The 27,805-nt window shown below is 37.2% G+C and overlaps 4 protein-coding genes and 1 long non-coding RNA gene across 6 annotated transcripts; 2 read left to right on the forward strand and 3 right to left on the reverse strand.

Moving 5' to 3' along the window:
• Window positions 1–1,342: 1,342 nt before the first annotated feature.
• Window positions 1,343–2,087, reverse strand: LOC136197399 (uncharacterized). Its single transcript, XR_010672521.1, has 3 exons — window positions 1,985–2,087; window positions 1,857–1,932; window positions 1,343–1,615 (listed from the first exon to the last, which is right to left on the reverse strand). It is a non-coding gene; the product is annotated as an uncharacterized lncRNA (long non-coding RNA).
• A 138-nt stretch (window positions 2,088–2,225) lies between these two features.
• Window positions 2,226–3,478, reverse strand: LOC136197397 (transmembrane protein 216-like). Of its 2 annotated transcripts, XM_065987151.1 has the most exons (7): window positions 3,185–3,474; window positions 3,120–3,136; window positions 2,955–3,048; window positions 2,805–2,897; window positions 2,644–2,752; window positions 2,502–2,594; window positions 2,226–2,437 (listed from the first exon to the last, which is right to left on the reverse strand). In XM_065987151.1, exons 1-7 carry the CDS (start codon window positions 3,195–3,197, stop codon window positions 2,419–2,421), a joined length of 438 nt encoding a protein of 145 aa, XP_065843223.1. In that variant the 5' UTR covers window positions 3,198–3,474; the 3' UTR covers window positions 2,226–2,418. The 2 variants fall into 2 exon arrangements, with proteins under 2 accessions (XP_065843223.1, XP_065843224.1); XM_065987152.1 differs by having other exon boundaries at window positions 2,226–2,594; window positions 3,185–3,478.
• On the forward strand, window positions 3,211–4,088 carry LOC136197395 (large ribosomal subunit protein bL21-like). Its single transcript, XM_065987150.1, has 6 exons — window positions 3,211–3,279; window positions 3,332–3,487; window positions 3,563–3,651; window positions 3,701–3,753; window positions 3,814–3,917; window positions 3,965–4,088. The coding sequence occupies exons 1-6, from the start codon at window positions 3,264–3,266 to the stop codon at window positions 4,033–4,035; spliced, it is 489 nt and encodes a 162-aa protein (XP_065843222.1). The 5' UTR covers window positions 3,211–3,263; the 3' UTR covers window positions 4,036–4,088.
• Window positions 4,045–26,068, reverse strand: LOC136197393 (eukaryotic translation initiation factor 3 subunit H-like). The gene is made up of 7 exons (XM_065987148.1): window positions 25,953–26,068; window positions 25,736–25,904; window positions 25,426–25,596; window positions 25,266–25,368; window positions 25,050–25,202; window positions 24,859–24,994; window positions 4,045–4,291 (listed from the first exon to the last, which is right to left on the reverse strand). Exons 1-7 carry the CDS (start codon window positions 26,013–26,015, stop codon window positions 4,082–4,084), a joined length of 1,005 nt encoding a protein of 334 aa, XP_065843220.1. The 5' UTR covers window positions 26,016–26,068; the 3' UTR covers window positions 4,045–4,081.
• Window positions 26,055–27,802, forward strand: LOC136197392 (ethanolaminephosphotransferase 1-like). The gene is made up of 9 exons (XM_065987147.1): window positions 26,055–26,160; window positions 26,222–26,290; window positions 26,362–26,608; window positions 26,665–26,879; window positions 26,925–27,039; window positions 27,091–27,139; window positions 27,185–27,365; window positions 27,419–27,595; window positions 27,654–27,802. Exons 1-9 carry the CDS (start codon window positions 26,101–26,103, stop codon window positions 27,720–27,722), a joined length of 1,182 nt encoding a protein of 393 aa, XP_065843219.1. The 5' UTR covers window positions 26,055–26,100; the 3' UTR covers window positions 27,723–27,802.
• Window positions 27,803–27,805: the final 3 nt, after the last annotated feature.

Consider the following 27,805-nt stretch of genomic DNA (forward strand, 5'->3'; position numbering starts at 1 on the left):
AACGTGGCTTGATCGAGCGGGCCGATCGAGCGACGCCTTTCTCTCTACATTGACGTCGTTTTGAAGCGTTTCTGCCGGTCCGATTGTGATAAAGGTACAGTCGCTGTGTTTTTCTTATTGTAAATGAGCTTCGGGGCCTCCTAAGGGGGTACTGACTGCGTATTCTATCTACAGGGTCAGTTTCATCGAGCCGACGATCGAAAAGCCTAGCGACGTAGACATTATGCGTCGGAGAAGTATTTCGCGACTCGAAATCACCGACGAACGAACGAACGAACGAACGAAATCTCGACTTCGCTATGTCTAAAGGTAAATCTCGCGCATACAGCAGAACACACGATCACTACTCTTGAATCGTAATACAAAGGGCCCCCTTGAACGACCGTTATAAAGTCATGACTCATATAATTTTATAAACGGTAAAAAACGGCTCGTTTCTACGCATGCTCTGCAAGAATCTCTCTGTCCCCGCGATTATTCTCCACCGCTTAACTTAAGCAAGCCCAGCAGACTCTCAGTAGCACATCCTCTGTTTCTTTTAGTTGTTGCCTGCTGGGCACTTGACTTGGTGGACGCCAGCTGGAACATTGATTGATTGATTGATTGTCAGCTTGAACGTCGTCTCTCTTCTCTTCATTTATCAAGGTACTTCGGTTTGATCCCCTACCTTTCAATTGTTTTGTCGTGTAGTTCTCTCAATCTGACGAGGCTGAGGCAGATGTAGCCATCCATCCTCGATTATCGGCAGTCGTCCCTCGGTCGCCAAGAGGTTAAATAGGCGTCACCTCTGCAGAGGCTATAGAGTTGCCTCCCCGCGTAAGGCAGAGCACTGGCGGGTAAATCAGTGACGCCCCTTGGAATTGCACCTGCGAGTGGACTGACATCCCAGCTGCCACTTGCAGTCCAAGGCTCGGAGCCAGGAGGTTAAACGGGCTCATCCTCCGCGGGGGAGTCTGGAGTGACCCCACGAGTCTTTGACTCACAGCAGGTGCCCACCTGGCCTTACCCATTTGGGTGAGGGGGTGGATGGAGGAGAGGGGAAACTATGTCTGTTTTGGTTTATTACATCCGGGATATTAAGGTCCCGGATGTAAAAGAAAATTTGAGCATAGTTTCCCCTTTCCTCCATCCACCCCCTCACCCAAATGGGTAAGGCCAGGTGGGCACCTGCTGTGAGTCAGAGACTCATGGGGTCACTCCAGACTCCCCCGCGGAGGATGAGCCCGTTTAACCTCCTGGCTCCGAGCCTTGGACTGCGAGTGGCAGCTGGGATGTCAGTCCACTCGCAGGTGCAATTCCAAGGGGCGTCACTGATTTACCCGCCAGTGCTCAGCCTTGCGCGGGGAGGCAACTCTATAGCCTCTGCAGAGGTACGGCCTATTTATCGCTCTTGGCCACAGAGGGATGGCTGCGTCTGCCTCGTCGGATTGAGGGAACAACTACACGGCAAAACAATTGACAAGCAGGGAAACATAAATGAAGTACCTTGACGAATGAGGAAGAGAGAGGAAAGTCAAATAATGGCGTTGCAGACGTCCTGGCTGGAGAGAAGAGGATCATCCGGCAACAAATCTTTTTCACGTCGATCTCAAGCACCAAAGTGTCCAGCGAACATCTAAAGAATTCCCTTTATCGGTTATAGAGATTGCATGCAGTTTATCGTATGTAGAAATAAAAGAACGATTCGTAAGATTTTTTCGCGCGTTTCCATGAGAAACGGCGGGGAACTCGGGGAGATCGTACGTACGCAGCAGTCAGTCAGTTCAGTCTCTCACGAATAAAAGCTCTGTGAGAGTGTCTGTCACGGAATTTCGCGATCGCGAAGAGTTTGCTTCGCGAAGGGTGCGTCTGCTTACCGAAAACGCCGATCCGTACTTGCTTTGCAAAGTGAGCGTCAGGATTCGTCGATATTTCTTCGGAAACGGACTCGACCTAGAAAGGGGCCCCAATCCACCAAACGAAGACTGCCGATAGCCAGACTTACCAAGAATACAGATCTTCGTTTGCTTTTATAAATACAGACGTCGATATCCTTCAAAATCCTTTAGAATTGGATGTACCAAAGCGTGCGGAAAGTTTAAAACTACGTCACTAGCTGATATAAAAGACTTACGTCAAGTGACGTAGGACAGTATTTTCATTGCAGAATGCCAGAGACTCGTAGGCTTATTCTTGTCGCCGCTGATGCAAATATTCCGATCTCAAACGCATTGACAAAACGAGTATAGAGAAACGGCTGCATAGTGACGTTAGTTTATCAGGTGGACGAAACCACAAAGATAATAATTATAAATAGTTAAAATGTCTCACAAAGCTATTCTGAACACCTTTAGTATACAGTTCAAACTAGCTTTAGGGAACGAAGAATGTACACTAATTAGAACCAAGCAAAAAGAATACGACTTACTTATTATTACATCAAGGTAAGGCATCTTGCCTATACATAGAGAAGCCAAATAAAGAGAAGAGAATCCCTCCCCGTTTGAGTTATTTCACTCTACCTTAGAAAGGCCCAAACCGTAAGAAAGCTAAAGACCACTTGGCAGGCCAGCAGCACGATTCCAATGTAGATTAACACAGTCTCTATCCGCAATCTATAAAGACAAATATTTATTTAATTAAGCGTGTGTAGTATCAACGTACACATAAGTTTGCCAGAGGAGAAAGAAAAGATAGCCAAATAAAACCGGAACTGCTAGAGCAAGAGCAACAAAGAGAGGCAACTTCCGTTGAGTCAGATTCCCCTTAGCCCCTAAGTGTAAATAAAAAAATTATAAAATACTAATTAATAATCTTCGTTATACCGATAAATAGTCTGCAGCCTTCTACACCGGCGTAGAGTACGAGAAGTATGATTTCTGCTGCCAGTGTGGCGTTCGAGTACGGAAGAACTGCGCCTGGAACGCGATTTTTTGATTGACGATATTATTACGGGTCGACGTAAGTTCTCTTGCCTTTGTAGACGAACATTAGGGCTTCGGCTACGAAAAAGAAGGGCAGGTAGCAGCCGCTGCAGTAGACGAATATCTGTAGCGGAAGGGAAGAGATCTAGCGTAGGGAGAAGTGAGTCAAGGACGAGCGAACGCAAAATCTCGCTTTTTTGGAGCGAAAATGGATACAGTCACCGCGTAATTCCCTAGAACAGCAGCGATTATTTTACTTCATTAGATGAGAAGGCTTCTACCTGATCTAGACATCGCCGGTAGAGCTATTGTCTCTTCACTCGATTACACAGCCGGGATTGTAGCCTATCCCGTATAAAAATGCTTGCTACTCGAAGTGCGGAGTTTTTCTAGCGTTTCGTCAGCCGCTCGATAATTTTCTTTTGTAGGAATAGTCCAGTTGGGATTGAGAACGGCTTCTTGCCTATCGTCCCGTCTCCTAAGCAAACCCCTGACGTCCGAGCCTCTCGTCACGTGGCATTCTCAAAGCGAACAGTCGAATTCTCTAAAAGAGGCAGCAAGAGCCTTTGCCGTCGTGCATTTGGGTAAAAAGCAAACCGCCACTGCAGAACTCTAAACCAAAAATAAACTAATTAATTATTTAATTTAATTAACCCTAGCTGGCAGACAGCATAAAATTACTGAAGACGACACGGTAGCCGTTAATAAACTCGACGTAGAAACAGGGGCAAAGATACGTCTTGAGAAGGCAAGTCATCTTCCCACAGACCTTATATTACTATATCTGTCTATAATAGGTTCTCCTTGCTGGCACTTCTGATTTAACTCTTATTGGAACTCCATTGCTTAGGTAGCACATTGAGCTATTATTGAATCATTTTAATGTGGGTGGGCGGGTGTGTTTTTTTAGTAAGAGTCTCGTTCAAGTAGAGGCTACTGTCGTCGAGCAAACGAAATCCGAACGAATGCTCGTCTTTAAGAAAAAGAGGCGAAAGAATTACAAGAGGAAAAGGGGTACGAACACTTTCAGTCATAAATTCAAATACTGATTTCCTCTCTAGGCTATCGTCAAGACATCACCGTCTTGCGAATTAATAGGATTAACTTACCAGATAATTCGACGCAGAATTAGAACAATTGCTCGCGTAATTCACAATCGATAATAAATCAATACATCGCTACATCTCCTGCAAAGATTTCGCGAGAAAAAGCTTGCCAAAGCTCTGACTAGCAAACTGATTGACCTCGCGACAATACCCGTCTACCTGTCGACTCATGAGAAGACTTTCCAGCCGACTTGGACACTGAGGCGCCTTGGGCAACTTCCCAACGTCCTCTTCGGGAAGAGGATCTTCTCCACGTTGAGCCCTCGACGTATTCTCCTGTTGCTAAAACAGTATTAAAATAAAATAGATCAATAATAATAATAATTAAATTGAGAGCCTAAACTTTGATTCTAAGGGACTGAATATTAAATTGAGGGCCTAAACTTTGATTCTAAGGGCCTAAATATTAAATTGAGGGCCTAAACTTTGATTCGAAGAGCCCAAATATTAAATTGAGGGCCTAAACTTTGATTCTAAGGGACTGAATATTAAATTGAGGGCCTAAACTTTGATTCTAAGGGCCTAAATATTAAATTGAGGGCCTAAACTTTGATTCTAAGGGCCTAAATATTAAATTGAGGGCCTAAACTTTGATTCTAAGGGCCTAAATATTAAATTGAGGGCCTAAACTTTGATTCTAAGGGCCTAAATATTAAATTGAGGGCCTAAACTTTGATTCGAAGAGCCCAAATATTAAATTGAGGGCCTAAACTTTGACTCTAAGGGCCTAAATATTAAATTGAGAGCCTAAACTTTGATTCTAAGAGACTGAATATTAAATTGAGGGCCTAAACTTTGACTCTAAGAGCCTAAATATTAAATTGAGGGCCTAAACTTTGATTCTAAGGGACTGAATATTAAATTGAGGGCCTAAACTTAAATTCTAAGGGCCTAAATATTAAATTGAGGGCCTAAACTTTGATTCGAAGAGCCCAAATATTAAATTGAGGGCCTAAACTTTGATTCTAAGGCCTAAATATTAAATTGAGGGCCTAAACTTTGACTCTAAGAAACTAAATATTAAATTGAGGGCCTAAACTTTGACTCTAAGGGACTAAATATTAAATTGAGGGCCTAAACTTTGACTCTAAGGGACTAAATATTAAATTGAGGGCCTAAACTTTGACTCTAAGGGACTAAATATTAAATTGAGGGCCTAAACTTTGACTCTAAGGGCCTAAATATTAAATTGAGGGCCTAAACTTTAACTCTAAGGGCCTAAATATTAAATTGAGGGCCTAAACTTTGACTCTAAGGGCCTAAATATTAAATTGAGGGCCTAAACTTTGACTCTAAGGGACTGAATATTAAATTGAGGGCCTAAACTTTGACTCTAAGGGCCTAAATATTAAATTGAGGGCCTAAACTTTGACTCTAAGGGACTGAATATTAAATTGAGGGCCTAAACTTTGATTCTAAGGGCCTAAATATTAAATTGACGGCCTAAACTTTGATTCTAAGGGCCTAAATATTAAATTGAGGGCCTAAACTTTGATTCTAAGGGACTGAATATTAAATTGAGGGCCTAAACTTTGATTCTAAGAGCCTAAATATTAAATTGAGGGCCTAAACTTTGATTCTAAGGGCCTAAATATTAAATTGAGGGCCTAAACTTTGATTCGAAGAGCCCAAATATTAAATTGAGGGCCTAAACTTTGACTCTAAGGGCCTAAATATTAAATTGAGAGCCTAAACTTTGATTCTAAGAGACTGAATATTAAATTGAGGGCCTAAACTTTGATTCTAAGGGCCTAAATATTAAATTGAGGGCCTAAACTTTGATTCGAAGAGCCCAAATATTAAATTGAGGGCCTAAACTTTGATTCGAAGAGCCCAAATATTAAATTGAGGGCCTAAACTTTGATTCTAAGGGACTGAATATTAAATTGAGAGCCTAAACTTTGATTCTAAGGGCCTAAATATTAAACTGAGGGCCTAAACTTTGATTCGAAGAGCCCAAATATTAAATTGAGGGCCTAAACTTTGATTCGAAGAGCCCAAATATTCAATTGAGGGCCTAAACTTTGATTCTAAGGGCCTAAATATTAAATTGAGGGCCTAAACTTTGATTCTAAGGGACTGAATATTAAATTGAGGGCCTAAACTTTGATTCTAAGGACCTAAATATTAAATTGAGGGCCTAAACTTTGATTCTAAGGACCTAAATATTAAATTGAGGGCCTAAACTTTGACTCTAAGGGACTGAATATTCAATTGAGGGCCTAAACTTTGATTCTAAGAGTCTAAATATTAAATTGAGGGCCTAAACTTTGACTCTAAGGGTCTAAATATTAAATTGAGGGCCTAAACTTTGACTCTAAGGGCCTAAATATTAAATTGAGGGCCTAAACTTTGATTCTAAGAGCCTAAATATTCAATTGAGGGCCTAAACTTTGATTCTAAGGGCCTAAATATTAAATTGAGGGCCTAAACTTTGACTCTAAGGGACTGAATATTAAATTGAGGGCCTAAACTTTGATTCTAAGGGCCTAAATATAAAATTGAGGGCCTAAACTTTGATTCTAAAGACCTAAATATTAAATTGAGGGCCTAAACTTTGACTCTAAGGGACTGAATATTCAATTGAGGGCCTAAACATTGATTCTAAGGGTCTAAATATTAAATTGAGGGCCTAAACTTTGACTCTAAGGGACTGAATATTCAATTGAGGGCCTAAACATTGATTCTAAGAGTCTAAATATTCAATTCAGGGCCTAAACTTTATTCTAAGAGTCTAAATATTAAATTGAGGGCCTAAACTTTGACTCTAAGGGTCTAAATATTAAATTGAGGGCCTAAACTTTGACTCTAAGGACCTAAATATTAAATTAAGGGCCTAAACTTTGATTCTACGGGACTGAATATTAAATTGAGGGCCTAAACTTTGACTCTAAGGGCCTAAATATTAAATTGAGGGCCTAAACTTTGATTCTAAGGGCCTAAATATTCAATTGAGGGCCTAAACTTTGATTCTAAGGGCCTAAATATTAAATTGAGGGCCTAAACTTTGACTCTAAGGGACTGAATATTAAATTGAGGGCCTAAACTTTGATTCTAAGGGCCTAAATATAAAATTGAGGGCCTAAACTTTGATTCTAAGAACCTAAATATTAAATTGAGGGCCTAAACTTTGACTCTAAGGGACTCAATATTCAATTGAGGGCCTAAACATTGATTCTAAGGGTCTAAATATTAAATTGAGGGCCTAAACTTTGACTCTAAGGGTCTAAATATTAAATTGAGGGCCTAAACTTTGACTCTAAGGGCCTAAATATTAAATTGAGGGCCTAAACTTTGATTCTACGGGACTGAATATTAAATTGAGAGCCTAAACTTTGACTCTAAGGGACTGAATATTAAATTGAGGGCCTAAACTTTGATTCTAAGGGCCTAAATATTAAATTGAGGACCTAAACTTTGATTCGAAGAGCCCAAATATTAAATTGAGGGCCTAAACTTTGACTCTAAGGGCCTAAATATTAAATTGAGAGCCTAAACTTTGATTCTAAGAGACTGAATATTAAATTGAGGGCCTAAACTTTGATTCCAAGGGCCTAAATATTAAATTGAGGGCCTAAACTTTGATTCGAAGAGCCCAAATATTAAATTGAGGGCCTAAACTTTGACTCTAAGGGCCTAAATATTAAATTGAGAGCCTAAACTTTGATTCTAAAAGACTGAATATTAAATTGAGGGCCTAAACTTTGATTCTAAGAGCCTAAATATTAAATTGAGGGCCTAAACTTTGATTCTAAGGACCTAAACATTAAATTGAGGGCCTAAACTTTGACTCTAAGGGACTGAATATTCAATTGAGGGCCTAAACTTTGATTCTAAGGGTCTAAATATTAAATTGAGGGCCTAAACTTTGACTCTAAGGGTCTAAATATTAAATTGAGGGCCTAAACTTTGACTCTAAGAGCCTAAATATTAAATTAAGGGCCTAAACTTTGATTCTACGGGACTGAATATTAAATTGAGGGCCTAAACTTTGACTCTAAGGGCCTAAATATTAAATTGAGGGCCTAAACTTTGATTCTAAGGGCCTAAATATTCAATTGAGGGCCTAAACTTTGATTCTAAGAGCCTAAATATTAAATTGAGGGCCTAAACTTTGACTCTAAGGGACTGAATATTAAATTGAGGGCCTAAACTTTGATTCTAAGGACCTAAATATAAAATTGAGGGCCTAAACTTTGATTCTAAGGACCTAAATATTAAATTGAGGGCCTAAACTTTGACTCTAAGGGACTGAATATTCAATTGAGGGCCTAAACTTTGATTCTAAGGGCCTAAATATTAAATTGAGGGCCTAAACTTTGACTCTAAGAGCCTAAATATTAAATTGAGAGCCTAAACTTTGATTCTAAGAGACTGAATATTAAATTGAGGGCCTAAACTTTGATTCTAAGAGCCTAAATATTAAATTGAGGGCCTGAACTTTGATTCGAAGAGCCCAAATATTAAATTGAGGGCCTAAACTTTGATTCGAAGAGCCCAAATATTAAATTGAGGGCCTAAACTTTGATTCTAAGGGACTGAATATTAAATTGAGAGCCTAAACTTTGATTCTAAGGGCCTAAATATTAAACTGAGGGCCTAAACTTTGATTCGAAGAGCCCAAATATTAAATTGAGGGCCTAAACTTTGATTCGAAGAGCCCAAATATTCAATTGAGGGCCTAAACTTTGATTCTAAGGACCTAAATATTAAATTGAGGGCCTAAACTTTGATTCTAAGAGACTGAATATTAAATTGAGGGCCTAAACTTTGATTCTAAGAGCCTAAATATTAAATTGAGGGCCTAAACTTTGATTCGAAGAGCCCAAATATTAAATTGAGGGCCTAAACTTTGATTCGAAGAGCCCAAATATTCAATTGAGGGCCTAAACTTTGATTCTAAGGGCCTAAATATTAAATTCAGGGCCTAAACTTTGATTCTAAGAGACTGAATATTAAATTGAGGGCCTAAACTTTGATTCTAAGAGCCTAAATATTAAATTGAGGGCCTAAACTTTGATTCGAAGAGCCCAAGTATTAAATTGAGGGCCTAAACTTTGACTCTAAGGGCCTAAATATTAAATTGAGGGCCTAAACTTTGATTCTAAAGGACTGAATATTAAATTGAGGGCCTAAACTTTGATTCTAAGGGCCTAAATATTAAATTGAGGGCCTAAACTTTGATTCTAAGGACGTAAACATTAAATTGAGGGCCTAAACTTTGACTCTAAGGGACTGAATATTCAATTGAGGGCCTAAACTTTGATTCTAAGGGCCTAAATATTAAATTGAGGGCCTAAACTTTGACTCTAAGGGACTGAATATTAAATTGAGGGCCTAAACTTTGATTCTAAGAGCCTAAATATAAAACTGAGGGCCTAAACTTTGATTCTAAGGACCTAAATATTAAATTGAGGGCCTAAACTTTGACTCTAAGGGACTCAAATTTAATTGAGAGCCTAAACTTTGATTCGAAGGGTCTAAATATTAAATTGAGGGCCTAAACTTTGATTCTAAGGGACTAAATATTAAATTGAGGGCCTAAACTTTGATTCTACGGACTGAATATTAAATTGAGGGCCTAAACTTTGACTCTAAGGGACTGAATATTAAATAGAGGGCCTAAAATTTGACTCTAAGGGACTGAATATTAAATTGAGGGCCTAAACTTTGATTCTAAGGGCCTAAATATAAAATTGAGGGCCTAAACTTTGACTCTAAGGGACTGAATATTAAATTGAGGGCCTAAACTTTGATTCTAAGAGCCTAAATATTAAATTGAGGGCCTAAACTTTGATTCGAAGAGCCCAAATATTAAATTGAGGGCCTAAACTTTGATTCTAAGGGCCTAAATATTCAATTGAGGGCCTAAACTTTGATTCTAAGGTCCTAAATATTAAATTGAGGGCCTAAACTTTGACTCTAAGGGACTGAATATTAAATTGAGGGCCTAAACTTTGATTCTAAGCGCCTAAATATAAAATTGAGGGCCTAAACTTTGATTCTAAGGACCTAAATATTAAATTGAGGGCCTAAACTTTGACTCTAAGGGACTGAATATTCAATTGAGGGCCTAAACATTGATTCTAAGGGTCTAAATATTAAATTGAGGGCCTAAACTTTGACTCTAAGGGACTGAATATTAAATTGAGGGCCTAAACTTTGACTCTAAGGGCCTAAATATTAAATTGAGGGCCTAAACTTTGACTCTAAGGGACTGAATATTAAATTGAGGGCCTAAACTTTGACTCTAAGGGCCTAAATATTAAATTGAGGGCCTAAACTTTGACTCTAAGGGCCTAAATATTAAATTGAGGGCCTAAACTTTGATTCTAAGGGCCTAAATATTAAATTGAGGGCCTAAAATTTGATTCTAAAGGACTGAATATTAAATTGAGGGCCTAAACTTTGATTCTACGGGACTGAATATTAAATTGAGGGCCTAAACTTTGACTCTAAGGGCCTAAATATTAAATTGAGGGCCTAAACTTTGATTCTAAGGGCCTAAATATTCAATTGAGGGCCTAAACTTTGATTCTAAGGGCCTAAATATTAAATTGAGAGCCTAAACTTTGACTCTAAGAGACTGAATATTAAATTGAGGGCCTAAACTTTGATTCTAAGGGTCTAAATATTCAATTGAGGGCCTAAACTTTTATTCTAAGAGTCTAAATATTAAATTGAGGGCCTAAACTTTGACTCTAAGGGTCTAAATATTAAATTGAGGGCCTAAACTTTGACTCTAAGGGCCTAAATATTAAATTGAGGGCCTAAACTTTGCAAAATTCGAAGAGCCCAAATATTAAATTGAGGGCCTAAACTTTGACTCTAAGGGCCTAAATATTAAATTGAGGGCCTAAACTTTGATTCTAAGGACCTAAATATTCAATTGACGGCCTAAACTTTGATTCTAAGGGCCTAAATATTAAATTGAGGGCCTAAACTTTGACTCTAAGGGACTGAATATTAAATTGAGGGCCTAAACTTTGATTCTAAGGACCTAAATATAAAATTGAGGGCCTAAACTTTGACTCTAAGGGCCTAAATATTAAATTGAGAGCCTAAACTTTGATTCTAAGAGACTGAATATTAAATTGAGGGCCTAAACTTTGATTCTAAGAGCCTAAATATTAAATTGAGGGCCTAAACTTTTATTCGAAGAGCCCAAATATTAAATTGAGGGCCTAAACTTTGACTCTAATGGCCTAAATATTAAATTGAGGAGCTAAACTTTGATTCTAAACGACTGAATATTAAATTGAGGGCCTAAACTTTGATTCTAAGGGCCTAAATATTAAATTGAGGGCCTAAACTTTCATTCGAAGAGCCCAAATATTAAATTGAGGGCCTAAACTTTGACTCTAAGGGCCTAAATATTAAATTGAGGGCCTAAACTTTGATTCGAAGAGCCCAAGTATTAAATTGAGGGCCTAAACTTTGACTCTAAGGGCCTAAATATTAAATTGAGGGCCTAAACTTTGACTCTAAGGGACTGAATATTAAATTGAGGGCCTAAACTTTGATTCGAAGAGCCCAAATATTAAATTGAGGGCCTAAACTTTGACTCTAAGGGCCTAAATATTAAATTGAGGGCCTAAACTTTGATTCGAAGAGCCCAAATATTAAATTGAGGGCCTAAACTTTGACTCTAAGGGACTGAATATTAAATTGAGGGCCTAAACTTTGATTCTAAGGGCCTAAATATTAAATTGAGGGCCTAAACTTTGATTCGAAGAGCCCAAATATTAAATTGAGGGCCTAAACTTTGACTCTAAAGGCCTAAATATTAAATTGAGGGCCAAAACTTTGATTCTAAGGGCCTAAATATTCAATTGAGGGCCTAAACTTTGATTCTAAGGGCCTAAATATTAAATTGAGAGCCTAAACTTTGACTCTAAGGGACTGAATATTAAATTGAGGGCCTAAACTTTGATTCTAAGGGCCTAAATATAAAATTGAGAACCTAAACTTTGATTCTAAGGACCTAAATATTAAATTGAGGGCCTAAACTTTGACTCTAAGGGACTGAATATTCAATTGAGGGCCTAAACTTTGATTCTAAGGGTCTAAATATTAAATTGAGGGCCTAAACTTTGATTCTAAGGGACTAAATATTAAATTGAGGGCCTAAACTTTGATTCTACGGGACTGAATATTAAATTGAGGGCCTAAACTTTGATTCGAAGAGCCCAAATATTAAATTGAGGGCCTAAACTTTGATTCTAAGGGACTAAATATTAAATTGAGGGCCTAAACTTTGATTCTAAGGGCCTAAATATTAAATTGAGGGCCTAAACTTTGATTCTACGGGACTGAATATTAAATTGAGAACCTAAACTTTGATTCGAAGAGCCCAAATATTCAATTGAGGGCCTAAACTTTGATTCTAAGGGACTAAATATTAAATTGAGAGCCTAAACTTTGACTCTAAGGGACTGAATATTAAATTGAGGGCCTAAACTTTGTTTCTAAGGGCCTAAATATAAAATTGAGGGCCTAAACTTTGATTCTAAGGACCTAAATATTAAATTGAGGGCCTAAACTTTGACTCTAAGGGACTGAATATTCAATTGAGGGCCTAAACTTTGATTCTAAGGGTCTAAATATTAAATTGAGGGCCTAAACTTTGATTCTAAGGGACTAAATATTAAATTGAGGGCCTAAACTTTGATTCTACGGGACTGAATATTAAATTGAGGGCCTAAACTTTGATTCGAAGAGCCCAAATATTAAATTGAGGGCCTAAACTTTGATTCTAAGGGACTAAATATTAAATTGAGGGCCTAAACTTTGATTCTAAGGGCCTAAATATTAAATTGAGGGCCTAAACTTTGATTCTACGGGACTGAATATTAAATTGAGAACCTAAACTTTGATTCGAAGAGCCCAAATATTAAATTGAGGGCCTAAACTTTGATTCTAAGGGACTAAATATTAAATTGAGGGCCTAAACTTTGATTCTAAGGGCCTAAATATTAAATTGAGGGCCTAAACTTTGATTCTACGGGACTGAATATTAAATTGAGGGCCTAAACTTTGATTCGAAGAGCCCAAATATTAAATTGAGGGCCTAAACTTTGACTCTAAGGGACTGAATATTCAATTGAGGGCCTAAACTTTGATTCTAAGGGTCTCAATATTAAATTGAGGGCCTAAACTTTGATTCTAAGGGCCTAAATATTAAATTGAGGGCCTAAACTTTGATTCTACGGGACTGAATATTAAATTGAGGGCCTAAACTTTGATTCGAAGAGCCCAAATATTAAATTGAGGGCCTAAACTTTGACTCTAAGGGACTGAATATTAAATTGAGGGCCTAAACTTTGATTCTAAGGGTCTAAATATTAAATTGAGGGCCTAAACTTTGACTCTAAGGGCCTAAATATTAAATTGAGGGCCTAAACTTTAACTCTAAGGGCCTAAATATTAAATTGAGGGCCTAAACTTTGACTCTAAGGGCCTAAATATTAAATTGAGGACCTAAACTTTGACTCTAAGGGACTGAATATTAAATTGAGGGCCTAAACTTTGACTCTAAGGGCCTAAATATTAAATTGAGGGCCTAAACTTTGACTCTAAGGGACTGAATATTAAATTGAGGGCCTAAACTTTGATTCTAAGAGACTGAATATTAAATTGAGGGCCTAAACTTTGACTCTAAGAGCCTAAATATTAAATTGAGGGCCTAAACTTTGATTCTAAGGGACTGAATATTAAATTGAGGGCCTAAACTTAAATTCTAAGGGCCTAAATATTAAATTGAGGGCCTAAACTTTGATTCGAAGAGCCCAAATATTAAATTGAGGGCCTAAACTTTGATTCTAAGGCCTAAATATTAAATTGAGGGCCTAAACTTTGACTCTAAGAAACTAAATATTAAATTGAGGGCCTAAACTTTGACTCTAAGGGACTAAATATTAAATTGAGGGCCTAAACTTTGACTCTAAGGGACTAAATATTAAATTGAGGGCCTAAACTTTGACTCTAAGGGACTAAATATTAAATTGAGGGCCTAAACTTTGACTCTAAGGGCCTAAATATTAAATTGAGGGCCTAAACTTTAACTCTAAGGGCCTAAATATTAAATTGAGGGCCTAAACTTTGACTCTAAGGGCCTAAATATTAAATTGAGGGCCTAAACTTTGACTCTAAGGGACTGAATATTAAATTGAGGGCCTAAACTTTGACTCTAAGGGCCTAAATATTAAATTGAGGGCCTAAACTTTGACTCTAAGGGACTGAATATTAAATTGAGGGCCTAAACTTTGATTCTAAGGGCCTAAATATTAAATTGACGGCCTAAACTTTGATTCTAAGGGCCTAAATATTAAATTGAGGGCCTAAACTTTGATTCTAAGGGACTGAATATTAAATTGAGGGCCTAAACTTTGATTCTAAGAGCCTAAATATTAAATTGAGGGCCTAAACTTTGATTCTAAGGGCCTAAATATTAAATTGAGGGCCTAAACTTTGATTCGAAGAGCCCAAATATTAAATTGAGGGCCTAAACTTTGACTCTAAGGGCCTAAATATTAAATTGAGAGCCTAAACTTTGATTCTAAGAGACTGAATATTAAATTGAGGGCCTAAACTTTGATTCTAAGGGCCTAAATATTAAATTGAGGGCCTAAACTTTGATTCGAAGAGCCCAAATATTAAATTGAGGGCCTAAACTTTGATTCGAAGAGCCCAAATATTAAATTGAGGGCCTAAACTTTGATTCTAAGGGACTGAATATTAAATTGAGAGCCTAAACTTTGATTCTAAGGGCCTAAATATTAAACTGAGGGCCTAAACTTTGATTCGAAGAGCCCAAATATTAAATTGAGGGCCTAAACTTTGATTCGAAGAGCCCAAATATTCAATTGAGGGCCTAAACTTTGATTCTAAGGGCCTAAATATTAAATTGAGGGCCTAAACTTTGATTCTAAGGGACTGAATATTAAATTGAGGGCCTAAACTTTGATTCTAAGGACCTAAATATTAAATTGAGGGCCTAAACTTTGATTCTAAGGACCTAAATATTAAATTGAGGGCCTAAACTTTGACTCTAAGGGACTGAATATTCAATTGAGGGCCTAAACTTTGATTCTAAGAGTCTAAATATTAAATTGAGGGCCTAAACTTTGACTCTAAGGGTCTAAATATTAAATTGAGGGCCTAAACTTTGACTCTAAGGGCCTAAATATTCAATTGAGGGCCTAAACTTTGATTCTAAGAGCCTAAATATTCAATTGAGGGCCTAAACTTTGATTCTAAGGGCCTAAATATTAAATTGAGGGCCTAAACTTTGACTCTAAGGGACTGAATATTAAATTGAGGGCCTAAACTTTGATTCTAAGGGCCTAAATATAAAATTGAGGGCCTAAACTTTGATTCTAAAGACCTAAATATTAAATTGAGGGCCTAAACTTTGACTCTAAGGGACTGAATATTCAATTGAGGGCCTAAACATTGATTCTAAGGGTCTAAATATTAAATTGAGGGCCTAAACTTTGACTCTAAGGGACTGAATATTCAATTGAGGGCCTAAACATTGATTCTAAGAGTCTAAATATTCAATTCAGGGCCTAAACTTTATTCTAAGAGTCTAAATATTAAATTGAGGGCCTAAACTTTGACTCTAAGGGTCTAAATATTAAATTGAGGGCCTAAACTTTGACTCTAAGGACCTAAATATTAAATTAAGGGCCTAAACTTTGATTCTACGGGACTGAATATTAAATTGAGGGCCTAAACTTTGACTCTAAGGGCCTAAATATTAAATTGAGGGCCTAAACTTTGATTCTAAGGGCCTAAATATTCAATTGAGGGCCTAAACTTTGATTCTAAGGGCCTAAATATTAAATTGAGGGCCTAAACTTTGACTCTAAGGGACTGAATATTAAATTGAGGGCCTAAACTTTGATTCTAAGGGCCTAAATATAAAATTGAGGGCCTAAACTTTGATTCTAAGAACCTAAATATTAAATTGAGGGCCTAAACTTTGACTCTAAGGGACTCAATATTCAATTGAGGGCCTAAACATTGATTCTAAGGGTCTAAATATTAAATTGAGGGCCTAAACTTTGACTCTAAGGGTCTAAATATTAAATTGAGGGCCTAAACTTTGACTCTAAGGGCCTAAATATTAAATTGAGGGCCTAAACTTTGATTCTACGGGACTGAATATTAAATTGAGAGCCTAAACTTTGACTCTAAGGGACTGAATATTAAATTGAGGGCCTAAACTTTGATTCTAAGGGCCTAAATATTAAATTGAGGACCTAAACTTTGATTCGAAGAGCCCAAATATTAAATTGAGGGCCTAAACTTTGACTCTAAGGGCCTAAATATTAAATTGAGAGCCTAAACTTTGATTCTAAGAGACTGAATATTAAATTGAGGGCCTAAACTTTGATTCCAAGGGCCTAAATAATAAATTGAGGGCCTAAACTTTGATTCGAAGAGCCCAAATATTAAATTGAGGGCCTAAACTTTGACTCTAAGGGCCTAAATATTAAATTGAGAGCCTAAACTTTGATTCTAAAAGACTGAATATTAAATTGAGGGCCTAAACTTTGATTCTAAGAGCCTAAATATTAAATTGAGGGCCTAAACTTTGATTCTAAGGACCTAAACATTAAATTGAGGGCCTAAACTTTGACTCTAAGGGACTGAATATTCAATTGAGGGCCTAAACTTTGATTCTAAGGGTCTAAATATTAAATTGAGGGCCTAAACTTTGACTCTAAGGGTCTAAATATTAAATTGAGGGCCTAAACTTTGACTCTAAGAGCCTAAATATTAAATTAAGGGCCTAAACTTTGATTCTACGGGACTGAATATTAAATTGAGGGCCTAAACTTTGACTCTAAGGGCCTAAATATTAAATTGAGGGCCTAAACTTTGATTCTAAGGGCCTAAATATTCAATTGAGGGCCTAAACTTTGATTCTAAGAGCCTAAATATTAAATTGAGGGCCTAAACTTTGATTCTACGGGACTGAATATTAAATTGAGGGCCTAAACTTTGACTCTAAGGGCCTAAATATTAAATTGAGGGCCTAAACTTTGATTCTAAGGGCCTAAATATTCAATTGAGGGCCTAAACTTTGATTCTAAGGGCCTAAATATTAAATTGAGGGCCTAAACTTTGACTCTAAGGGACTGAATATTAAATTGAGGGCCTAAACTTTGATTCTAAGGGCCTAAATATAAAATTGAGGGCCTAAACTTTGATTCTAAGAACCTAAATATTAAATTGAGGGCCTAAACTTTGACTCTAAGGGACTCAATATTCAATTGAGGGCCTAAACATTGATTCTAAGGGTCTAAATATTAAATTGAGGGCCTAAACTTTGACTCTAAGGGTCTAAATATTAAATTGAGGGCCTAAACTTTGACTCTAAGGGCCTAAATATTAAATTGAGGGCCTAAACTTTGATTCTACGGGACTGAATATTAAATTGAGAGCCTAAACTTTGACTCTAAGGGACTGAATATTAAATTGAGGGCCTAAACTTTGATTCTAAGGGCCTAAATATTAAATTGAGGACCTAAACTTTGATTCGAAGAGCCCAAATATTAAATTGAGGGCCTAAACTTTGACTCTAAGGGCCTAAATATTAAATTGAGAGCCTAAACTTTGATTCTAAGAGACTGAATATTAAATTGAGGGCCTAAACTTTGATTCCAAGGGCCTAAATATTAAATTGAGGGCCTAAACTTTGATTCGAAGAGCCCAAATATTAAATTGAGGGCCTAAACTTTGACTCTAAGGGCCTAAATATTAAATTGAGAGCCTAAACTTTGATTCTAAAAGACTGAATATTAAATTGAGGGCCTAAACTTTGATTCTAAGAGCCTAAATATTAAATTGAGGGCCTAAACTTTGATTCTAAGGACCTAAACATTAAATTGAGGGCCTAAACTTTGACTCTAAGGGACTGAATATTCAATTGAGGGCCTAAACTTTGATTCTAAGGGTCTAAATATTAAATTGAGGGCCTAAACTTTGACTCTAAGGGTCTAAATATTAAATTGAGGGCCTAAACTTTGACTCTAAGAGCCTAAATATTAAATTAAGGGCCTAAACTTTGATTCTACGGGACTGAATATTAAATTGAGGGCCTAAACTTTGACTCTAAGGGCCTAAATATTAAATTGAGGGCCTAAACTTTGATTCTAAGGGCCTAAATATTCAATTGAGGGCCTAAACTTTGATTCTAAGAGCCTAAATATTAAATTGAGGGCCTAAACTTTGACTCTAAGGGACTGAATATTAAATTGAGGGCCTAAACTTTGATTCTAAGGACCTAAATATAAAATTGAGGGCCTAAACTTTGATTCTAAGGACCTAAATATTAAATTGAGGGCCTAAACTTTGACTCTAAGGGACTGAATATTCAATTGAGGGCCTAAACTTTGATTCTAAGGGCCTAAATATTAAATTGAGGGCCTAAACTTTGACTCTAAGAGCCTAAATATTAAATTGAGAGCCTAAACTTTGATTCTAAGAGACTGAATATTAAATTGAGGGCCTAAACTTTGATTCTAAGAGCCTAAATATTAAATTGAGGGCCTAAACTTTGATTCGAAGAGCCCAAATATTAAATTGAGGGCCTAAACTTTGATTCGAAGAGCCCAAATATTAAATTGAGGGCCTAAACTTTGATTCTAAGGGACTGAATATTAAATTGAGAGCCTAAACTTTGATTCTAAGGGCCTAAATATTAAACTGAGGGCCTAAACTTTGATTCGAAGAGCCCAAATATTAAATTGAGGGCCTAAACTTTGATTCGAAGAGCCCAAATATTCAATTGAGGGCCTAAACTTTGATTCTAAGGACCTAAATATTAAATTGAGGGCCTAAACTTTGATTCTAAGAGACTGAATATTAAATTGAGGGCCTAAACTTTGATTCTAAGAGCCTAAATATTAAATTGAGGGCCTAAACTTTGATTCGAAGAGCCCAAGTATTAAATTGAGGGCCTAAACTTTGACTCTAAGGGCCTAAATATTAAATTGAGGGCCTAAACTTTGATTCTAAAGGACTGAATATTAAATTGAGGGCCTAAACTTTGATTCTAAGGGCCTAAATATTAAATTGAGGGCCTAAACTTTGATTCTAAGGACGTAAACATTAAATTGAGGGCCTAAACTTTGACTCTAAGGGACTGAATATTCAATTGAGGGCCTAAACTTTGATTCTAAGGGCCTAAATATTAAATTGAGGGCCTAAACTTTGACTCTAAGGGACTGAATATTAAATTGAGGGCCTAAACTTTGATTCTAAGAGCCTAAATATAAAATTGAGGGCCTAAACTTTGATTCTAAGGACCTAAATATTAAATTGAGGGCCTAAACTTTGACTCTAAGGGACTCAAATTTAATTGAGAGCCTAAACTTTGATTCGAAGGGACTAAATATTAAATTGAGGGCCTAAACTTTGATTCTACGGACTGAATATTAAATTGAGGGCCTAAACTTTGACTCTAAGGGACTGAATATTAAATAGAGGGCCTAAACTTTGACTCTAAGGGACTGAATATTAAATTGAGGGCCTAAACTTTGATTCTAAGGGCCTAAATATAAAATTGAGGGCCTAAACTTTGACTCTAAGGGACTGAATATTAAATTGAGGGCCTAAACTTTGATTCTAAGAGCCTAAATATTAAATTGAGGGCCTAAACTTTGATTCGAAGAGCCCAAATATTAAATTGAGGGCCTAAACTTTGATTCTAAGGGCCTAAACATTAAATTGAGGGCCTAAACTTTGACTCTAAGGGACTGAATATTCAATTGAGGGCCTAAACTTTGATTCTAAGGGTCTAAATATTAAATTGAGGGCCTAAACTTTGACTCTAAGGGTCTAAATATTAAATTGAGGGCCTAAACTTTGACTCTAAGAGCCTAAATATTAAATTAAGGGCCTAAACTTTGATTCTACGGGACTGAATATTAAATTGAGGGCCTAAACTTTGACTCTAAGAGCCTAAATATTAAATTAAGGGCCTAAACTTTGATTCTACGGGACTGAATATTAAATTGAGGGCCTAAACTTTGACTCTAAGGGCCTAAATATTAAATTGAGGGCCTAAACTTTGATTCTAAGGGCCTAAATATTCAATTGAGGGCCTAAACTTTGATTCTAAGAGCCTAAATATTAAATTGAGGGCCTAAACTTTGACTCTAAGGGACTGAATATTAAATTGAGGGCCTAAACTTTGATTCTAAGGACCTAAATATAAAATTGAGGGCCTAAACTTTGATTCTAAGGACCTAAATATTAAATTGAGGGCCTAAACTTTGACTCTAAGGGACTGAATATTCAATTGAGGGCCTAAACTTTGATTCTAAGGGCCTAAATATTAAATTGAGGGCCTAAACTTTGACTCTAAGAGCCTAAATATTAAATTGAGAGCCTAAACTTTGATTCTAAGAGACTGAATATTAAATTGAGGGCCTAAACTTTGATTCTAAGAGCCTAAATATTAAATTGAGGGCCTAAACTTTGATTCGAAGAGCCCAAATATTAAATTGAGGGCCTAAACTTTGATTCGAAGAGCCCAAATATTAAATTGAGGGCCTAAACTTTGATTCTAAGGGACTGAATATTAAATTGAGAGCCTAAACTTTGATTCTAAGGGCCTAAATATTAAACTGAGGGCCTAAACTTTGATTCGAAGAGCCCAAATATTAAATTGAGGGCCTAAACTTTGATTCGAAGAGCCCAAATATTCAATTGAGGGCCTAAACTTTGATTCTAAGGGCCTAAATATTAAATTCAGGGCCTAAACTTTGATTCTAAGAGACTGAATATTAAATTGAGGGCCTAAACTTTGATTCTAAGAGCCTAAATATTAAATTGAGGGCCTAAACTTTGATTCGAAGAGCCCAAGTATTAAATTGAGGGCCTAAACTTTGACTCTAAGGGCCTAAATATTAAATTGAGGGCCTAAACTTTGATTCTAAAGGACTGAATATTAAATTGAGGGCCTAAACTTTGATTCTAAGGGCCTAAATATTAAATTGAGGGCCTAAACTTTGATTCTAAGGACGTAAACATTAAATTGAGGGCCTAAACTTTGACTCTAAGGGACTGAATATTCAATTGAGGGCCTAAACTTTGATTCTAAGGGCCTAAATATTAAATTGAGGGCCTAAACTTTGACTCTAAGGGACTGAATATTAAATTGAGGGCCTAAACTTTGATTCTAAGAGCCTAAATATAAAACTGAGGGCCTAAACTTTGATTCTAAGGACCTAAATATTAAATTGAGGGCCTAAACTTTGACTCTAAGGGACTCAAATTTAATTGAGAGCCTAAACTTTGATTCGAAGGGTCTAAATATTAAATTGAGGGCCTAAACTTTGATTCTAAGGGACTAAATATTAAATTGAGGGCCTAAACTTTGATTCTACGGACTGAATATTAAATTGAGGGCCTAAACTTTGACTCTAAGGGACTGAATATTAAATAGAGGGCCTAAAATTTGACTCTAAGGGACTGAATATTAAATTGAGGGCCTAAACTTTGATTCTAAGGGCCTAAATATAAAATTGAGGGCCTAAACTTTGACTCTAAGGGACTGAATATTAAATTGAGGGCCTAAACTTTGACTCTAAGGGCCTAAATATTAAATTGAGGGCCTAAACTTTGATTCTAAGGACCTAAATATTCAATTGACGGCCTAAACTTTGATTCTAAGGGCCTAAATATTAAATTGAGGGCCTAAACTTTGACTCTAAGGGACTGAATATTAAATTGAGGGCCTAAACTTTGATTCTAAGGACCTAAATATAAAATTGAGGGCCTAAACTTTGACTCTAAGGGCCTAAATATTAAATTGAGAGCCTAAACTTTGATTCTAAGAGACTGAATATTAAATTGAGGGCCTAAACTTTGATTCTAAGAGCCTAAATATTAAATTGAGGGCCTAAACTTTTATTCGAAGAGCCCAAATATTAAATTGAGGGCCTAAACTTTGACTCTAATGGCCTAAATATTAAATTGAGGAGCTAAACTTTGATTCTAAACGACTGAATATTAAATTGAGGGCCTAAACTTTGATTCTAAGGGCCTAAATATTAAATTGAGGGCCTAAACTTTCATTCGAAGAGCCCAAATATTAAATTGAGGGCCTAAACTTTGACTCTAAGGGCCTAAATATTAAATTGAGGGCCTAAACTTTGATTCGAAGAGCCCAAGTATTAAATTGAGGGCCTAAACTTTGACTCTAAGGGCCTAAATATTAAATTGAGGGCCTAAACTTTGACTCTAAGGGACTGAATATTAAATTGAGGGCCTAAACTTTGATTCGAAGAGCCCAAATATTAAATTGAGGGCCTAAACTTTGACTCTAAGGGCCTAAATATTAAATTGAGGGCCTAAACTTTGATTCGAAGAGCCCAAATATTAAATTGAGGGCCTAAACTTTGACTCTAAGGGACTGAATATTAAATTGAGGGCCTAAACTTTGATTCTAAGGGCCTAAATATTAAATTGAGGGCCTAAACTTTGATTCGAAGAGCCCAAATATTAAATTGAGGGCCTAAACTTTGACTCTAAAGGCCTAAATATTAAATTGAGGGCCAAAACTTTGATTCTAAGGGCCTAAATATTCAATTGAGGGCCTAAACTTTGATTCTAAGGGCCTAAATATTAAATTGAGAGCCTAAACTTTGACTCTAAGGGACTGAATATTAAATTGAGGGCCTAAACTTTGATTCTAAGGGCCTAAATATAAAATTGAGAACCTAAACTTTGATTCAAAGGACCTAAATATTAAATTGAGGGCCTAAACTTTGACTCTAAGGGACTGAATATTCAATTGAGGGCCTAAACTTTGATTCTAAGGGTCTAAATATTAAATTGAGGGCCTAAACTTTGATTCTAAGGGACTAAATATTAAATTGAGGGCCTAAACTTTGATTCTACGGGACTGAATATTAAATTGAGGGCCTAAACTTTGATTCGAAGAGCCCAAATATTAAATTGAGGGCCTAAACTTTGATTCTAAGGAACTAAATATTAAATTGAGGGCCTAAACTTTGATTCTAAGGGCCTAAATATTAAATTGAGGGCCTAAACTTTGATTCTACGGGACTGAATATTAAATTGAGAACCTAAACTTTGATTCGAAGAGCCCAAATATTCAATTGAGGGCCTAAACTTTGATTCTAAGGGACTAAATATTAAATTGAGAGCCTAAACTTTGACTCTAAGGGACTGAATATTAAATTGAGGGCCTAAACTTTGATTCTAAGGGCCTAAATATAAAATTGAGGGCCTAAACTTTGATTCTAAGGACCTAAATATTAAATTGAGGGCCTAAACTTTGACTCTAAGGGACTGAATATTCAATTGAGGGCCTAAACTTTGATTCTAAGGGTCTAAATATTAAATTGAGGGCCTAAACTTTGATTCTAAGGGACTAAATATTAAATTGAGGGCCTAAACTTTGATTCTACGGGACTGAATATTAAATTGAGGGCCTAAACTTTGATTCGAAGAGCCCAAATATTAAATTGAGGGCCTAAACTTTGATTCTAAGGGACTAAATATTAAATTGAGGGCCTAAACTTTGATTCTAAGGGCCTAAATATTAAATTGAGGGCCTAAACTTTGATTCTACGGGACTGAATATTAAATTGAGAACCTAAACTTTGATTCGAAGAGCCCAAATATTAAATTGAGGGCCTAAACTTTGATTCTAAGGGACTAAATATTAAATTGAGGGCCTAAACTTTGATTCTAAGGGCCTAAATATTAAATTGAGGGCCTAAACTTTGATTCTACGGGACTGAATATTAAATTGAGGGCCTAAACTTTGATTCGAAGAGCCCAAATATTAAATTGAGGGCCTAAACTTTGACTCTAAGGGACTGAATATTCAATTGAGGGCCTAAACTTTGATTCTAAGGGTCTCAATATTAAATTGAGGGCCTAAACTTTGATTCTAAGGGCCTAAATATTAAATTGAGGGCCTAAACTTTGATTCTACGGGACTGAATATTAAATTGAGGGCCTAAACTTTGATTCGAAGAGCCCAAATATTAAATTGAGGGCCTAAACTTTGACTCTAAGGGACTGAATATTAAATTCAGGGCCTAAACTTTCATTCTAAGGGCCTAAATATTCAATTGAGGGCCTAAACTTTGATTCTAAGGGCCTAAATATTAAATTGAGGGCCTAAACTTTGACTCTAAGGGACTGAATATTAAATTGAGGGCCTAAACTTTGATTCTAAGGGTCTAAATATTAAATTGAGGGCCTAAACTTTGATTCTAAGGGCCTAAATATTAAATTGAGGGCCTAAACTTTGATTCTAAGGGCCTAAATATTAAATTGAGAGCCTAAACTTTGATTCTACGGGACTGAATATTAAATTGAGGGCCTAAACTTTGATTCGAAGAGCCCAAATATTAAATTGAGGGCCTAAACTTTGACTCTAAGGGACTGAATATTCAATTGAGGGCCTAAACTTTGATTCTAAGGGTCTAAATATTAAATTGAGGGCCTAAACTTTGATTCTAAGGGCCTAAATATTAAATTGAGGGCCTAAACTTTGATTCTACCCGACTGAATATTAAATTGAGGGCCTAAACTTTGATTCGAAGAGCCCAAATATTAAATTGAGGGCCTAAACTTTGACTCTAAGAGACTGAATTTTAAATTGAGGGCCTAAACTTTGATTCTAAGGGCCTAAATATTAAATTGAGGGCCTAAACTTTGATTCGAAGAGCCCAAATATTAAATTGAGGGCCTAAACTTTGACTCTAAGGGCCTAAATATTAAATTGAGGGCCTAAACTTTGATTCTTAGGTCTTAAATATTAACATAATAATAATAGAAAGGAGTCTTACTCTCTTGTGAAGTTGCTGTTGCACTTGTTGCTGATGTTTTGAAACTTGGCGTTGATAGTTGGCCAGTTTGTTCGTATCCTGGACGATCTCTTCAATGCCCTCCATCAGGAGATGAACATTCTTTTCCAAGACAGCACTAAAATACGCATGGGATTCATTAATTAATTAAACGCATTAAAATTAAGTGTTACCTTGTTCCGAGGCCTAGAAAATCGTTGGGAACGTCCTGTGATTCTTCTTCTTCGCCCATTTCCAAAAGGAAGGCGCGTATGAGATGGGAATTTTTTATTACGAGCGAAACTTCCTCGAATAGTCTTTCGAAGCTCAAACCACTCTTGTTAAAACTATGGGGAAAAAGAAAAAAAATCAACTAAGATAGTACAATAATAAATAAAAATATAGATTACTTTTCGAGAGAGAGCTCCTGAGCTTCTTTGCTCAACGCCATAAAATCGGCAGACAAGCGATACGCCTTGAGACTCAAACAACCCTGACGAGTCCGCAAAGGATCTAAAAAAATTAAACAATAAGATTAAGAATTATGTGATCACCTGCCTACTCCCCCACCGTATAAAAGGACAATGGATTCTTCTATGGATTTCTGATAGTTCAGTTGAGACTCGACCAGCGTCTTATTCAAACTCGAGCGAACGAACGTGGACTGATACCAGCCGACTTGCATGTGATCGACGTTCACTTCGCGTAGCAATCGCATCATCTCCATCTGATAGTCACGCACTGAGAAAAAAAACACCTAAACTTAGACAATATATACTGTACCTGTACTATATATTACACATAGAGCGGACTACGTAACTCTATCTTCGATTTCAAGACTCCAGACACTCGTTTCGTATTTTTCTTCTTATTTTTTTACCTTGAGCCGAGTCGTCGTCATCATCGTCGCCTCGTGGCGAGGGAAACGGAAAGCAATTCGTTATTTCGAGTCGTTTCGCTCCCTCGTCGATGAGACCGACTAGGACGCCCTGAACGAGTTCGGGGCCGCCTCCTTCTTGCTCGCAATGTTGAATGATTTTCAGGACCACCTGAAAAGAGGCCTCACCTTCGACAAGAAAAATCCAAGAACGACTTACGAGACCGTCGACTTGAATACTTTCTATCGGAACGCCGATCGTCATTCCAGAGGATCCAGCCATCGCGTTTTCAGCGTTTGGGAGTCGAACGCTCAATGCGCATGCGTTTGCCGCCAACTCGTGTTTTCGTCTCTCATTCTGCGCCGAAATGCTGTTTTCCTATCGCTATCTCAAGGAGGAGCACTTTCGCGGCTTCGACAAGTACAAGGTAAGTGCGCCGGCAGCGAAAAACGCACCAATTCTGCAGCCGCGTCCGTTTTGCTTCGTAGTACAGCGCAATCGACACGTCCCCGCTCTCCACGTACGTCATGCACCCATTCTGGAACGCTGCAGTCAACGTGAGAACTCTCCTCGCCTCTACAATAGAAAAAGAAAAAATGTACCGCTCTGTGCACGTGACCCCAACTAGATATTTCCCACGTGGGTGGCTCCGAATCTTTTGACGTTCGTCGGCTGGTTTTATCTCATAATCATCTACGCGCTCCTCACCTATTACGATCCCGATTTCCATACGACGTCGAATGACTTGGGAATCGTTCGACCTCCCATTCCCTCGTGGGTCTACGTCGCGTGCGCTCTCCTGCACTTTCTCTCGCACACCTTCGACGGAATCGACGGAAAACAGGCGAGACGAACCCGTTCGAGCTCGGCACTAGGTGAAAGCAAAATCAATACTTTTAATTAATTAATTTTATTGATTTTCTCTCTTGAGGCGAGTTGTTCGATCACGGTCTCGATAGTTTGACCGTGTGGCTCATAACGACTCAGATGTATTCCATTGCGGGAACGGGTACCGCGTGGAGCGTCACGCCGTTTTGGATGCTTCTCGTTCTCCAATGGGCAATGATCGGTTTCTACGTTTGTCATTGGGAAAAATACATTACGGGTGTTCTCTATCTTCCCTGGTCGTATGATTTGGTTCAACTGGTACATATAATAATTAATGTTATTGGTATTGATTTTGTCTGTAAGGGCACTCTTGGGATGTATATTGGTGCCGCGATATATGGCAATGAAACGCTTCACTTCTACGTTATTTCATCGCTGGGAATAACGTTTTCGAAGGCCTTTGCCATAACCGTCTTTGGTCAGAGAGTAGAATCAAAATAATCAATTGATTATTGATTAATCTATTTAGTTTCTACGTTCGCCTTTAGTATCCCCTGCAGCCTATGGAACATTTACCTGTTCGTATATCCATACATTATATTATGTAATTTTTTTCCTCTCAGGTCATACAAAGAGAAGACTTTGAAGCAGACGTCTCTTACCGAACAACTTGCCCCTGGCAGTGTTCTAACACTGTCGCTTCTATTTCCCTTAATCTGGACACTCACGTCTCCCGCTGACATAATAAACACCGAGACCCGATGGATCTATTGGCTTCAGGGAATTCTCTACTCCAACGGAATCGTATAAAATTATTAGCATTTGGGATATTTAGAAATTTCGGTGCTTTTTTTTAGTGTCGATTGATTGTCAGTCAAATGTCGTCGACGCAGTGCAATCGTTGGAATTGGATGATAGCTCCGTTTATCATCGTACTTCCGGCCGTATATCAGGGTATGTTGAACGAGGTGCTCGCATTGAAAGTGTACGCGATCTGCGTCACTCTACTTCATTTACACTACGGGGTGTGCGTGGTAAGTCCACCACCGTCACCACAAAAAATTCAATTAATTAATTCTATTTATTTTTTAGGTGAGACAGTTGTGCGATCACTTGAAAATTAACTGTTTTTCGATTCCGCCTGTGACTATTCGTAAATGAGTTATAGTTATTATTCGTCGGTTTTTTTAGTTATTTAATCGGGTGTTCGTCGCGAATGGGATAAAATTGTGTTTCCTTAGTTT

The sequence above is a fragment of the Oscarella lobularis genome, chromosome 17 (assembly GCF_947507565.1).
Source record: "Oscarella lobularis chromosome 17, ooOscLobu1.1, whole genome shotgun sequence".
NCBI lineage: Eukaryota > Metazoa > Porifera > Homoscleromorpha > Homosclerophorida > Oscarellidae > Oscarella > Oscarella lobularis.

Coding starts and splice junctions, on each gene's coding strand:
- LOC136197395 (XM_065987150.1), top strand. Junction 3,488..3,562: donor CTTTGCCGTCGTGCATTTGG/GTAAAAAGCAAA, acceptor AATTAACCCTAG/CTGGCAGACAGCATAAAATT. Junction 3,652..3,700: donor CAAAGATACGTCTTGAGAAG/GCAAGTCATCTT, acceptor TGTCTATAATAG/GTTCTCCTTGCTGGCACTTC.
- LOC136197393 (XM_065987148.1), bottom strand. CDS start 26,015: ATGGCTGGATCCTCTGGAATGACGATCGGCGTTCCGATAGAAAGTATT. Junction 25,369..25,425: donor ATCCATTGTCCTTTTATACG/GTGGGGGAGTAG, acceptor TAATTTTTTTAG/ATCCTTTGCGGACTCGTCAG. Junction 25,203..25,265: donor CAGGAGCTCTCTCTCGAAAA/GTAATCTATATT, acceptor TTTTCCCCATAG/TTTTAACAAGAGTGGTTTGA.
- LOC136197397 (XM_065987151.1), bottom strand. Junction 2,753..2,804: donor AGGCTGCAGACTATTTATCG/GTATAACGAAGA, acceptor ATTTACACTTAG/GGGCTAAGGGGAATCTGACT. Junction 2,595..2,643: donor CTCCTCTGGCAAACTTATGT/GTACGTTGATAC, acceptor TTGTCTTTATAG/ATTGCGGATAGAGACTGTGT.
- LOC136197392 (XM_065987147.1), top strand. CDS start 26,101: ATGCTGTTTTCCTATCGCTATCTCAAGGAGGAGCACTTTCGCGGCTTC. Junction 26,291..26,361: donor TCTGGAACGCTGCAGTCAAC/GTGAGAACTCTC, acceptor GACCCCAACTAG/ATATTTCCCACGTGGGTGGC. Junction 27,040..27,090: donor CTTTGCCATAACCGTCTTTG/GTCAGAGAGTAG, acceptor TAATCTATTTAG/TTTCTACGTTCGCCTTTAGT.